The sequence below is a fragment of the Papio anubis genome, chromosome 7 (genome assembly GCF_008728515.1).
Source record: "Papio anubis isolate 15944 chromosome 7, Panubis1.0, whole genome shotgun sequence".
Lineage (NCBI taxonomy): Eukaryota > Metazoa > Chordata > Mammalia > Primates > Cercopithecidae > Papio > Papio anubis.
Window position 1 is genome coordinate 32007566 of NC_044982.1, and position 14711 is coordinate 32022276.

At 45.1% G+C, this 14711-nt stretch overlaps 1 protein-coding gene across 5 annotated transcripts in view; it reads left to right on the forward strand.

Moving 5' to 3' along the window:
• Nucleotides 1-5107, forward strand: part of AREL1 (apoptosis resistant E3 ubiquitin protein ligase 1) — a 51510-nt gene extending 46403 nt beyond the window's left edge. For 4 of the 5 annotated variants that reach the window (XM_021941391.2, XM_021941394.2, XM_021941393.2 and 1 more), the window contains 3 exons: nucleotides 1445-1534; nucleotides 2273-2448; nucleotides 2523-5107. In XM_021941391.2, the coding sequence (XP_021797083.1) occupies nucleotides 1445-1534; nucleotides 2273-2448; nucleotides 2523-2625 (369 nt within the window). In that variant the 3' untranslated portion in view covers nucleotides 2626-5107. Of the gene's footprint in view, nucleotides 1-1444; nucleotides 1535-2214; nucleotides 2449-2522 lie in introns of all 5 variants that reach the window. The other variant, XM_021941395.2, reaches the window with a different exon arrangement.
• The last annotated feature ends 9604 nt before the right edge of the window (nucleotides 5108-14711 follow it).

A 14711-nucleotide genomic window follows, 5' to 3' on the forward strand; every position in this document is an offset into this window, starting at 1 on the left:
TAACATGAGTCTGTTGTGGCCTGTTGCTCACAGATGAGACGTCTGTACAAGATGGTGCGATGCAAGTTATTAGTTCTAAATTCCCATAGTTTCTGTGAGGAGTGTCTTTCTACAAACTGTTTCTTTAGGGAGGAAGGTTTTCTTTTAAAATGGGGGGAAAAAGTAGTTTTAGGTGGTCTTGCCCGATTCTTTATTAACTGAAGTGGATTTGAGAACAAGAATCAAAATCTGTAATTTTCATGTTTTATATCTTCAGATGTGAAATCCAAACAAAATGAACTCTCCACGGCTCAGCCTAAAGTTTCTGATAAACCTGTTACCTAGCACTGTTAGTTTTGGGGCTGAGGAGTAGCTACGGGCAAATTTTGTTTTATTTTGAAGCAAAGCATTTGTAACAATTTGTAGAAGTGAGTAGAAAGGAAGGACATGGTGTCTTACAGTTGTTCCACATCCTGCTCTTAGTTCCTCATCAGCTTAGCAAGTTCTCTTTGAAGGAGCCAAGGCTTCTCAGGCTTAGTTGGGGTTTTTCTTGTCTCTTGGTTAGGATGTATTATTCTTTATAGCTATTGGATGAGTACTTGCAGTCTGCTAAGTAACATGCTGGATCCTGAACCAAATTAGGACATCAACAAGATGTTTAGGGCTCTGATGTCATTAATGTTCTCATTTTTTGGCATACTTTTAAATTTATCTGATCAAGTAGAGGCAGAGCCGAAGGGAAGGTAGTAAAAGTTCAATCCACAAAAGAATGCATCCTAAGAAAAAGGAAAGGCCATCCAACAAATTCATAAATGGGACTGGGGATTTTGGGGAAACAGCTTGCCTTTTCTCCTTGTTATTCACAGGTTAAGTTTAGACCAGACTCTCAGGAAACACTTAGTTTGTGTGTGTGTGGTTTTTTTGTCCTTTGTTTCAATTAAAAATAATCCATAGCAGCAGTTCTTAATTAGGGTGTTCATCAGAAATACCTCGCCTGTAATCCCAGCTACTCAGGAGAGGAGTACTGCTGAGGCAGGAGAATCTCTTGAACATGCAAGGTGAAGAGGTGGAGGTTGCAGTGAGCCGAGACAGAGTGAGACTCTGTCTCAAAAAAAAAAAGAAGAAAGAAATACCTGGGCAATTTTTTTTCTTCCTGCATAAGCTCATAACCTGTTCCAAGAGATTCAGATTTAGAGGTCCAAGGTAGGGCCACCAACACTTGTACAAATACATATTTTAAAAGCCATGTGATTCTTTTTTTACCCACTGGTTAGCAACTATTGCCCTATTGTATGTAACTGATTTTCCTAAAGCAGTATTCTGGCATTATGATCTCACCTTCAGTCTTTTTCCTAGTAATGTTTTCTTTATTCTACATTTTGCCTGTTAACTTAGGTAATTTTGGCCTTATATTGGGTCTTTGTCTCTCTGACTGTCATAGTAACACCTTACCATCTTTTTCCAGCTTCTGATGTGTGGGACTGGAGACATCAGTGTGTCTGACTTCAAAGCTCATGCAGTAGTTGTTGGTGGCTCATGGCATTTCAGAGAAAAGGTAAATGGACCAAACTTCTTCCGTTGGATTTGTGCCATGTTATAAGGAAAAAGTTTCAGAAGGAAAAAGTAGAGGAGGCCAGGTGCAGTGGCTCATGCCTGTAATCCCAGCACTTTGGGAGGCTGAGGCAGGCGGATCACAAGGTTAGGAGTTTGAGACCAGCCAGCCAGCATGGTGAAAGCCCAACTCTACTAAAAATACAAAACAAAAAAAAATTAGCTGGGCATAGTGGCACATGCCTGTAGTCCCAGCTACTTGGGAGGCTGAGGCAGGAGAATCGCTTGAACCCAGGAGGTGGAGTGAGCTGAGATCACGCCACTGCATTGCAGCCTGGGCGACAGAGCAAGACTCTGTCTCAAAAGAAAAAGAAAAAAGAAAAAAAAGTAGAGGAGTTAAAGCAGTTGTCATGTTTTCTGGGGAAAAGAAAATGATATATGGGGAAAGACAGGTGATTGTCCAGGCAGAAGGGAGCCCTGATCCCTAGGAGCTATCATGCTGACTGCCACAGGAGTAGTAAATTGGAGATGGCAAAGAAAGAGAACCAACAGTCAGTGACTACCCTCCTAATGGTGTGACAATGTAAATTCTTGAAGTGCTTGTCAAACTGTTCCTATCCTGTGTCATCATAGAATGGTAACTGGGGCACAGCCCCACTTCAGTGTATCTTGTTCCTTCCACAGGGATCTAACCCTAGGCTGTTTACCATGTGTGATCCCAGCCCTGTGCTCTCCCTGCCAGGTCATGAGGTGGTTTTGGACTGTGGTTTCCAGTCTGACCCAGGAAGAGCTGGCTCGGCTTCTTCAGTTCACAACAGGCTCCTCTCAGCTACCACCTGGAGGCTTTGCCGCCCTCTGTCCCTCATTTCAGATTATTGCCGCTCCGACCCATAGCACGCTGCCTACTGCACACACATGGTAGGTATCTGCCCGCCTGATGCATGTCCAGTGTTTGGTGGTATGAGTTAATCACTTCTCCCTTGCCCTTCCAGTTTTAACCAGCTGTGCCTCCCTACATATGACTCCTATGAAGAGGTGCACAGGATGCTGCAGCTGGCCATCAGCGAGGGTTGCGAGGGCTTTGGCATGCTCTGACCGCTCTCTTGTCATCCACTTGGCTCCCATGCTCTCTGGAGCTTCTGGGCACAAGTTACAGACATCATAACCACTGATCCTAACACACATAACCATCAGCCAGAAGATGCCGCATGCTCCCCTGTGTCTGGAGGATTGTGTCACCTACAAGCCTTGTCTTTACCTCACCTGCTCTCTGCCCATATCTACCACAGGCCACTTTGGCATGGTATGTAAGCTGAGCTCTTCATTCTGTCATGAGAAGAGGACCATGCTGCTGTCATTTATTTGGTCCTTTGAAGATCTCAGTAGCTGAGGGAGATGGCACACGGGGCTCAGCCCTGTTGGGAAACTAGTGTGGAGACCCTTAAATCCACACTGCTCCAAAACTCCCTCTGCTAATACTCCTTGGAGACACCCTCTTTGGCCCTCACTACTTGACCAGACTGGTACTTGAGTCCTTCTCATGGGTGGGGTGATTGCCTCTTCTCATCAGGAGCCAGGAGAGAGGGACAGATAGTAGGTGGCCCATAGGAGCAGTCCCTCTGCACAATGGTAGGCATAGGCCATGGCACTGGACTGCCTCTAATGAGGACTGATAAAAAGAATCTCTTTTTGTGGTGTCAGAACTGGAAAAAGCACTTTCCCTTCGGGCATTTCTGGAAACGATTATTAATCCACAAAGAAGAACTCTCTAAGCTTTTTCTTGAATTGTAGCCAGTGAGAAAAGCAGATAGACTGAAGAATATGAAGGATAGCTGAGCTGTAGCCTCCAGAGTGGGGCATGCCTAGGCGTGTGGCTGGCTTGGAGACTACTGATGCTTTTCCCTGAGTTGGTTATTGGCACTGAAGTATGGCCGGCTTGGGCCACTGACTTCCCCATTATGTAGTCTGCTAAAAGCTGGGGATTCTTTAGCGTTCTACTGAAGAAAATTTTGTAGCAAAAGATTAGAACAGTAAGAATAGTATGCCAGCAATCCCTGATTCTCTGTCTGCTTGGTGTTCTCTGGCAGCACTAAGACAAAGGACCAGGGACTAGGAGTTTACGTGCTTATCACAGGTCCTTGGGGTCAGGACACTAGGGACGAACATGGAGGTGATATGTTACACAGTAAACACCTGCCAACCCCTATACTACCCTTTGCTCCATCAGTTACCAGGAAGGAGAACTAAGGAGGAAGGAAGCTTATTAGGTTCACTGTTGAATGATGATTGAAGAGTACCTGCTGCTGTCTCTTGGAAGATGACAACATCCTTTTTCATTACTATTTGAGAACAATTTCAAGATTCAAAATCTCATTGACTTCCCAAATTTGTGTTTTTAAGAAGGCTTTGCTGCAAGCTACCATTCCCAATGGGGCAGTCAACTCTGAGAATATTACAAGCCATCCTTATTGCCAAAACCAGCAAGTACACAGAGTCCTGAGACAAGGCAGGACTTTGGCAATGCCTTGGCCTCCTGGAAGCATGTCTGAGCCCTCCTGTTCCCAGGGATCATGAGGAACAAGCCCTCCTGAGCTGCTACAGTTCCTGCCTGACCTCACTCTTTCGCAGTCATCATTTGTCCTTTCTTGGCACATGGGTGCTGACCTCACTCATCCTTGGGGTCCGGGATCCAGCATCAGGGTCTCTGTACCCCAGGATCCTCCATGCCACATGGTCACTGCTCTCCTCAGGGACCAGGACAAGGTGCTGCTGCTTGCCCAAATGTTTTCCCATGGAATATGTACAGGAAGGTTTATCATCACCCTGGGAAACATGATGCTGCCCCTTGGGCCCAGAAAGGGGTTTCCAGCTGGGGGCACGTGGACTGGTTCTGCTGTTTTTGGCAGTTGCTTTTCTGAATTCTCCCCTCCGGCAGCCTTCCAGAGACTGATCCTGGAGACTGAGTTGATTGTCTTGGCTAGATCTGTCATTTTAAGCTCTAGTCATAGCACTTTTTCAGAGCATCTTAGGCACCATTGCAACCCAACCAGGGCAGCTGCATCCCTGTGGTGGTCCTTAGGCACCAGTCTTTGTTAAACAAAACCCTTTGGTACTGTTGTGGTTTTCTATTCTTCCAGTTTACTCTCTCTGTCCTAACTTTATTCAAAAGTATCTTTGCTCTCTTGGGCCTTTTCTTTTACCTTTTTTTTGTTTTGTTTTGTTTTTTTCTAACCCTGCTTTCATACTAGCCAGTGTGGGGAAAAGGTACAATATGTCAAAGAGATGAGAGTGTGTTATTTCTTGGGCAATTTTCTATTAGTGTTTCTTATTTTGGACAGTTATTTTATTTATGTCCTTGTGACCCAGGTACTTGGGGGGCCAGCTACCCTTCTGGCCTTTTAGCGTCTTTGAAGGAGACCAGACATGAGTGAATACCTAGGAGAGTGTCAGCATGTTTCTGGAAAATTGGCAGAGAACAAGCCCCGCTGCAGATTGCTTAGGCCAGGTGAAAGGGCCAGGCAGTTGCAGCTGATGATGTAAATATTTTGTACAGTAAATAAATAAATGTTTAAAAGAACTAAGGAGTGAGTGGCTGCTTTAAATGGAGATTCATGGCTTGACTGGAAGGTGGGGAAGGAAAAGATTTGGAAATGATTTTGCATTTCCCCAGTAATTCCTCCTGAAGTGGTTGGCTCGGGGTAGAGTGTACACCTGAAGCCCAGGCCTGCCCCACTCTTGCCCTTTCACCCTTCCCTGATTGCTGTCCATGGTGCCAGGCAGGGCCACTGTCTCAGCTATGGGAAGACGAGGACAAGTGTTTATGCTCAGCTTCTGAAGAAGGAACCAGTTAATCAGTCTTTAAACATTAATTCATTGTTGTTTTACTACCTAGAAATTCAATATAGAAAATTTGGAAATAAGAAAAAGAACAAGGGAAATAGGTAAGTTGCTATCCAGAAGCAATCACTGTTAACACTTTGATAAATAGCCTTTTGATTTTCTTTTTTTTTTTTTTTTTCTGAGACGGAGTCTCGCTCTGTTGCCCAGGCTGGAGTGCAGTGGCCGGATCTCAGCTCACTGCAAGCTCCGCCTCCCGGGTTTACGCCATTCTCCTGCCTCAGCCTCCCGAGTAGCTGGGACTACAGGCGCTCGCCATCTCGCCCCGCTAGTTTTTTGTATTTTTTAGTAGAGACGGGGTTTCACCATGTTAGCCAGGATGGTCTCGATCTCCTGACCTTGTGATCCGCCCGTCTCGGCCTCCCAAAGTGCTGGGATTACAGGCTTGAGCCACCGCGCCCGGCCTGCCTTTTGATTTTCATATTTAAGCACACATTTGTCTCCCAACATCTCCCTAACCCACAAGGGGTTTGGGAGTGGCAAACAAAAATACTGTTCGTAAGAAGTTTGTTGGTGGCAAGTCTTACTGATTCTTTTCAGCTTACAAAGGTAAGCTTGGAAGAGAAGAAAAAAAAAAAAACAGACCTCTGATTTGGGCCTAGAAGGAAAAGTATTAAGGACCCTGACTTTCTTGGGAAAATAATTATGATGTCTTCCCAATCTGGAAAATTAAAAAAAAAAAATTCCCTTTTGAATTTAAAAACAAAACAGATTCTTGCCCCCACCCCAAACATGCATTCTCCTCTTACCTCACCAAGCTCCTGAGTGATATGAGATGTCTTAAAGGGCCAGGCACAGTGGCTCACACGTATAATCCCAGGCTGCAAGGCAGGAGAGTCACTTGAGCCCAGGAGTTCGAGGCTGCAGTCAGCTATGCCTGTGTCGCTGTGCTCTAACCTGGGTGACAGAGAAGACACTGTCTCTCTCTTTTTTTTTGAAAAGATGGGGTTTTGGCATGTTTCCCAGGCTGGTCTTGAACTCCTGGGCTCGAGTGATCCACCCATCTCCAAAGTGCTGGGATTAGCATAAGCCACCGTGCCTGGCTAAGACACTGTCTCTTTAAAAAAAAAAAAAAAAAAGTCTTAAAATTCAGTCCTTCTAACTGTGTATTTTAAGGTTATGTACAGTCCTGAATCTTATACACTTGCTGTTGTGGCTTTGAATAGGTCACTGTGAACATTGACCATTGAGTGATTTTAGCCCATCAAGTCATTCTTATGACTCCATAAATACTAGCTTCAGCTTCTTGTACACTGTTGCCTCTGAGCCATTGTAGATAGAGCTTTGAAACCTCTCTCCAGCTCCACTTCTCTCAGGACCACAGCAAGGTTCTCCAGCAAGTAGCTTGAACCCTAAGGGCTCCTTCCCTCTACTCTGGCTTCACATAGACCTTCGAGCATAGTAAACCAGTTCCAGATAATGTGAAATAGTAAAAGTATTACAGGATACTAAAATTCCTTTTTTCTTTTATTTAGAGATGCAATATGTATAAAAAAGGTATTAACATGTGTAAGTTATGAGTAATTATAGGAAATGCACAAATAGCCACCATCCAGGTCAAGAAATAAAACATTGCAGCACTGCAGAGCACACTGTCATCCCATCCCACTAAAGGTAACTACTGTGCTGACTTATGATCATTATTTACCAGGCCCCTTTTCAAACAGCCTGTCCTCACGTTAATGGTGGGGAGGGGCGGCCAGGTGCAGTGGCTCAAGCCTGTAATACCAGCACTTTGGGAGGCTGAGGTAGGTGGATCACAAGGTCAGGAGATCGAGACCATCCTGGCTAACATGGTGAAACCTCGTCTCTACTAAAAATACAAAAAAATTAGTTGGTCATGGTGGCGGGCGCCTGTAGTCCCAGCTACTCGAGAGGCTGAGGCAGGAGAATGGCGTGAACCTGGGAGGCGGAACTTGCCATGAGCCAAGATCGTGCCACTGCACTCCAGCCTGGGCAACAGAGCGAGACTCCATCTCAAAAAAAAAAAGGGTAGGAGGAGGGGCAAAAACAGCCCACGTGTGTCATGATAAGAAGCTAACCAACGTTCATTTCTCCATGGTAATTTCTAGACCTCATAATTGGTTTGAAAAGTCCTCTGAGACCATCATTGCCCTGTGAGAATCTAGTCTGGATTCCTGATGCTGAATCTGATTGATTATTCCAAGACTATAAGGTCTCTTATTTCTGTAAAGATTTTTCCTCCAGATACTCCAAATTGGATACTCCTTTGCTTTTATACCCTCAACAGGTTTTGTAGGCTGGGCAGCAGGAAATTGTTGAGTATCGTATATGTGTAGTAGTATTAAAAATGACTCAGCACTAACATGTCTCAAAAATTGTGGAATAGGCCAGTATTTCTGACTCAGAATACTGACTCTGCACACCACCTAACAGAAAGCTATCCCAAAGTTATTGGTGAGCTTAGTTTTTTGTGTTTTTGTTTTTTAGCTTTTATTTGGAGTACTAGAGGATGGATTTAGAGATCTGCAGGTCATGTTGACCTTGGTTTGTACCCAATAGAGTGGTGCTGCCTAGAGTTCAGATATACCTTGTTATAAATATCCCTTTTTTCCCCTCCCAAATTAAATTCAATTTGCTTTAATTTTGCTTATATAAGGACATTTTTGTGATAGCCACAGCAGGGACCTGGTTCTCTGGAGTGAATTCAGGTGTGGTCTCTACAAGATGGGCAGTTAATTCCTGGAAGGAGATGTGGAGAACACAGTCTCTTTCCAGAAGTCAAGGAATGATACCTGTAGGTTTTTCAATATGGTATCGGAGGTGGCTTTAGCAAAGTTGTTCAGGCTATCGATATAGTCCTGGCTTGTCAATACTAGCCAGCAGTAGCAGCTTCTTAAACATGGGATAGTGACAATGTTGGTACCTCTAGGGACAGGGATCAGACACACCAGCACAGAATCATAGCATCCAGTCACCTTGCAAGAACAGAGTGGGACTCCCCATCTAGTTCCCCTTGTAGCCTCCCTTCAGGGAGATGATGAATAGTTTATCCAGATGAGGCCTGTGTTGCTATTTCCCTGGAATACCCAATAATAAGCAGGCCACCACGGCTTTTGTAGTCTGTGATGGCTGTGAATGCCTGAGACCAGGTTCATCTGGCAAACAAGGCAAATTTCCAAGTGAGGTTTTAGGAGTTATCTTTTAGGTATGACTCTAGGAAGAAGTCAGCCTTGGACTACATAAGGAGGTAGGAGAGGAGGCTTCTTTGTAAACCTCATTATGTCCTCTACCAGGTGACCATCCTGTTGACAGGAATTTACTTGTAGCCTGTGTTTCTGACTCTAGGGGCCCTGGGCCTCCAGCACTCCTTGCAGGATAGGCATCTCATGTCACTGGGTGTTTTCTCAAAGAAGATACCTCTGGACACATTTGCATCACGTGTGCAACATGGGATCCTCAAAGGATAGAAAACCATGAACTGATGGGCTTGATTTTTTTTTTTTTTTTTTTTTTGAGACAGAGTCTCACTTTGTCACCTAGGCTGGAGTGCAGTGGCGTGATCTCAGCTCACTGCCACCTTCACCTCCCAGGTTCATGCTATTCTCCTGCCTCAGCCTCCCGAGTAACAGGTGTGTGCCACCATGTCTGGCTAATTTTTGTATTTTTAGTAGAGACGGGGTTTCACCATGTTGACTAGGCTGGTCTTGAACTCCTGACCTCAGGTATTCCGCCTACGTCAGCCTCCCAAAGTGCTGGGATTACAAGCATGAGCCGCTGGGCTCAGCCAGATGTTCATATTTTTAACTCCTGTGGTTCAACTTTGGGCAAGACAACCTTCTTTCAGTATCAGTTGCCTGACCTGCAAAATGATGCTATTAACCAATTAAGAAAATTGACTAATAACGTGGAATTCTTGGGGAAAAAAATTTTTCCTATGTATAATATATGTGTTACCATACTGACTATGACTTAGGGCCCTGGTAATTTCTGTAGCAGGAGGCTGTATCGGTCTGGGGGCAGTTGAGAGTGCTAGAGTAGATGACTGGTGTGGAAATTCCTAGGGGGCAGTGACTCTGTTTTTCACCTTGCCATGTCCAGGCGGGCCAGAGAGAATGAGTACTGAAGACACCTAGCCCAAACATTCATGAAGAAGACCCCAAGTCAGAAGAGACTTCTTCCTCCTTTGCATGATCCTGTAAGGATGGAAGAGGTATTTGAGGGAGCTGTATCTCAAGCCTATGTCATGTGGTAGGAACCTTGACTTCCTTTAATTCACCTGATTACTCAATCATGATAATAGCTACCATTTTTTTTAGCTCTTCCCATATGCTAGGAGCTCTAGTATTTATTGTCTCATTCACAACAACCTTGCAAGGTATGTCTTGTTTTCTCTATTTTACACAAGACACAGTTGAGGCACACAGAGGATAAGTAATTGCTAAGGTTTCTTAGCTGGCAAGTGATAGAGCTGTATTTGAACATGGGTCTGTTTTGTGTCAAAGCCCAAACTCCACATTTCTGGTTTGTCTCTAGCAGATTAGTTTAGACTAAGAAACAGCCCAGGCACTGGGCCACTGTGCTTGCTGACTCTGCCTCGTTCACTTGGTGATGCTGTGTGTGACAGATTAACACTTTATACCTTGGCTTACCTATTAGTCACTTGGGGATTTGGGATTCATGGGAAAAGGTCCTACTCATGCAGGATAGAGAGATTTTAAGAGATACAGCTATTAATAATGGCTTTAGAATCTTTTGCATGTAGAAAGTTCCTTAGACTACCAACTAATGAGTGAAGTGACTTCCAAGTTTAAGTGAATTCTATATAAAGAATACAAGACACCCTTGAGGACGTAACTGAGGAAAAAGGCCTTGAAATTTTAATATCCCTGCTTTGGTGGAAAATCAATAGGTATCAAATGAAAGAATGAGGTCAGATATGTTACACAATACCCTGATGTTTATCTCTGGTAATTAAGTCTGCAGAAAAAGACTTATTTGAATAAATCTTTTGTCTCTAAACTCTGCTTATATGAAATAGCACCATTTGGCAAAGGCCAAATTCCTGGTGGGTATCTCACTGAGGAAGCAAACATTTTCAAGAATGCCAGAGTTAAAGGGAGATTACACACACCCTAAACAACACTGTGAAGATGCTGTGAAATTATTCTCTTGAAACTAGAAGCATAGTATCTTCTCCAGGGTGAGGGGTTTCTGTACCTCTCTTGAGTGAAGTCGCTCTTTCTGCAGACCCCCACTTCACCTGCATTATGGATTTGCACATAAAGGAATTTTTCTGAATCTTCCCGTCTTCTACAGACCAGCAATGTTCCCTCTCTCCTCAGAACTCCCACTTGAAGGAGCTGCCAAGACATTCCTCTGTTTACCCATTAGCAGAGTCAGGGATATCAGAGTATTTGCAAGCCAGCTAGAGAGCCTTTGATGGCTTTTATGTTATGTTGAAAACAAAATGTCGTGTTATTGTGCAAGAGGAAGATTATGTGTGTGTCATCGTTTTGTGCTTGGTCTCCTACATCCAATCCTGCTCTACGTTGTCATTTCATTTCCTAACCTCCTCCTCTCCCCAGTCGGGTATTTCTGTTCCATCCCTGAGTTTGTAGCCTCCCTTTTTTTTTCTTGAGTTCTGTGCAGCTCCGCATTTCAGCAGACATTTCCTATGCATCAGGCACTGTGCGGGGAGCTAGGGACACACAAGATAGAATGTGATCCTTGCCTCTGAGCAGCTTACAATCTTGGGAGACAGACATAAACAATCTATTTTCCTTAGAGTTTCCTTCTCATGAAGCTTGGGCACCCAAACCCATCACCACTGCCCGCCCCCACCCAATAGTTTCTCCTGTTTACTTGGTGGGAAGCATTTCTTTTTATATATTTGGAGACTTTCTCTAATACAGAGTTGCTGTTGCTACAAGTGAAATTAGTCTAGTTTCCCACCGAAAGAGAGGGAAGTTACTCTCCCTGTTGATTTTCAGAGAAGAAAGAACCCTTGTAAAGATAGATTCCAAACCAAGAGACCCAAGGAGCAAGCCCATTATTGTGCCATAAATAGGCCGTCACCTGGGCAGGTCCTGGGACAGGCTGAGAAAGGGGACTTGGTGATCTAAAGGCCCACTCTTCCTTTAATCTGCTCTTCAGATTAAAGACCTGAAGTGTTGACTTTGGCAATGGGGGACTGGCCAGTAGCCTACAGCTCAGTGAATGAAATTAGAATCTTGAGTGGATGGGGAGTGGGAGGTATCTCCAACACTAATGGCAATCAAAGGGTTTGTGCTATGGTTATAATCAGTATGGCAGAGGAAAGTCAAGGGAATACCATTTCCAGTAAACTCAGAGGCGTGAAAAGGCAAATCAATTTTATGAACAGCCATGAAGTTGGTTGGTTGTGACCACTATGGGTGGAAACACTGAGCTTCAGTGGAATTTCCCTTAATATTAAACCAGGAAACTACAGTCCCTGGTTATCTCTCTGTCATATACAGCAGCTGACATCTATTCCTCCCTGGGGATTGGGCAGATCTTAAAGTTGGTCGCCTAAGCTTCTGACTGGGATCACAGCTGGATAGGGGTTGGGTCAGGCCATTGCCTTTAGAAAACCAGTTCTTTAGGCTCTCTTTCCTATGGGATTTCTCTGAAACCTTGTTCATGATGATGCCAACTTGTGTCTCCTTGAAAAATCACAATGGAATTAATTAATCAATGGAATTAAACTTGGGTGTTCTATAGGTCTAGCATTTTATGTCACAGGGTAGACAAACATGCTGTTGGGTCCTGGCAGGCTTGTGTGCAGCTCTGGAGATGTTCCAAAGTGGGTGCAGTCGACAGCCACCCATCTGCATGCTCCACAGTGGTCTGATTTAACAATTCTGACCCATTATCCCTCTAACCCGTGAAAACTCTGTCATCTTGGCATCCAAGCCATGTCTTCCAGTAGACTCTCACACCCAGAATCAGCAAAACCTCTTTTGTCAGACCATATCTTGAGTTTAGGCTTCAAAAAAATGGCATTGTGGGTTAGCTTTGTGGGGCGGGGTAAGTAAAACTCCAGTCCTGACTTTTGGGGGTGTGCCTGGTCTTGGGGGCTTGGCATGGTGGGAAGAAGGGGCCAAGATAGTGGTTGGCACGAGGATATGGAGAACTTTGGAAGCAGAGCCAGAGACTGAGGATTGAGGCCCAGGGAAGTTTGGCACGAGTAACAGCTGGGTATTTAACCAGGAACAGTCACTCTATTTTTCTGAGCCTTGGCAGTAGGTCAGAGCAACAAGCAGCTCTAGCAGGGTCTACATCCTTCCTATTGTCTCCACCCCAACCTTACTCATCGTCCCAAACATCTGCTTCCAATTCGGGCCCTTGCCTTCTTGTCTGATTCCTGTACAAACCACAGGTGGCACGGGTGAGGGGCAGGTCTGCAGGTGTGGCCTGGGGAAGAAGAGGAAGGCTCTGAAAGAAGCTGCTTACAGGTTTGGTTTCAGGTCCTGATGAAGGAGTAAGGATTTGACCTATTAAAAAATTTTATGTGTGTGTGTGTGTGTACAAAATGTAAACAGTAAGTTGTTTCACTTCCTGGGTAAAAGTAACAATCTGAGGGAGGGAATTGGGACCAGCTGGAGGAGAAGCCTCTGGGCCATCACATGGCCTGCTTTTCAAAGGCAGCACAGAGTCACTCCAGAGGGAGCAAGCAGAAGTGATCAGTGCCCACAAGGAGCAGCCGGAGGTGCTAATGAGGTATTAACACCGCTTCTCCAGCTAGCAGCTGTGGATCCTCTGAACAGACCAGTGAGTCAGAGCAGCAAAAGCAGCCTGGAACTGGAGGCGGCCAGGAGAGGAGCAGCAAGGCGGTTCCCACAGTTAGCCACGGCACCCTCAGCAGGCCCACTAGGAGGAATTGAGAAGCCTCTCCAGTGTTTGCCCTAAAATCTCAATCCATTTTAAGTGACAGAAAACATCCCAGAGGAAAATACTGGGGCCTAAGGGAGTAATCTCAGAACTCTTGTAATAATAATAATAATAATAATAATAATAGCAGCCAACATCTAATGCATGCTTACTCTGTGCCAGGCCCTGTTCTAAGCACTTGGTCTGTGTTAATTCATTTAATATTCACATCATTCTATAAGCTAAAGACAATCACTATTCCCATTTTACAGATAAGGAAACCAAAGCACGGAGAAGTAAGTCGCCCAGGATTACATGTCCAGTGGATGAATATAGGTGTCAAATTGGCTCTGACACGTTTTCTCACACAAGCTCAAAGGAGGTGGTGTTAGGGTCTGGACAGACAAGTCCAGAGAACACTGGTAAGAGAGTTGCTAGTGTTCTGTTCATCCTCCAACCCAGGGAGACATTGTGTGGGTCTGTGACTTCTGGGACCCCAGGGAGCCAGTCTGGCTGGCACTTTTTTTCCAGTCCTACCGCCTGGTGCCTCCTGAGGTTTCTGTTGCCCAATCAGGATACGGGGTTATTTTCTACCTCCCTCTCCAGGCACTCTCCATCCCTCAATCCAAATAAGCTGGGGGAGATGCCTCAGGGAGTTGGCCAGGCTCCAGGCCCCTGATGGGAAGTGAAAGAAGACACTTACTAAAGGGTAAGATCTGGCCAAGACCTGTGGGCTACCAGGAGTCCCATCAAACTTCAAAGCTGAGTGCTGAGACAGAGCCCATCATTTGACTGGTAGCCCGGGAGCTGGTTGGACAGACCAGCTCACCATGGCGGGCCTCTGTCTTGCAGAGAAGCAACCATGTGGATAGTGACAGGCCACAGGCCTCTTCCAGCTGTTGCTTCCAGGGCTGAGCCAGAGGCCACTTTCTGTGGGCACAGCCCATTTTTACTAAGATGAAAGGTTCTAGGAGGCTTACCTGACTGGGCCAGAGGCCCAAGGATAGCAGCTGTGAAGCACCACCAGCTCTTGGTGAACGTGGTCTGAACCATCTCAGGTCGTGCCTGCCTTTGTTCCTTTACTTGTTCTGTGCACTCTGCAAGGAATGAGGTCCATCCCGTCCTTCCTCCCTGCTACCTCCCCATCCTTCAAACCTGGCTCATGCCAGAGGATGTGAGGATTAAATAAGAGAACTCATGAAAAGTGCCAGTACTGTGTCTGACACACATTAAGTGTAAAAAAAGATTCGTAGTTAGCAATAGTAAACCACTATCCACAGTTGTCTTTGGTTATGTTGTGGATTTGAATTTGGAAGATCTGGGTCCAAATTTCTGACTTGCCACTGTCTAGGTGTATACTCTGCATAAACTGCTTAGTCGCTCTTAACTTTAACTGGGAAATAGTGATTCTAACAACGTACAAAAGCATA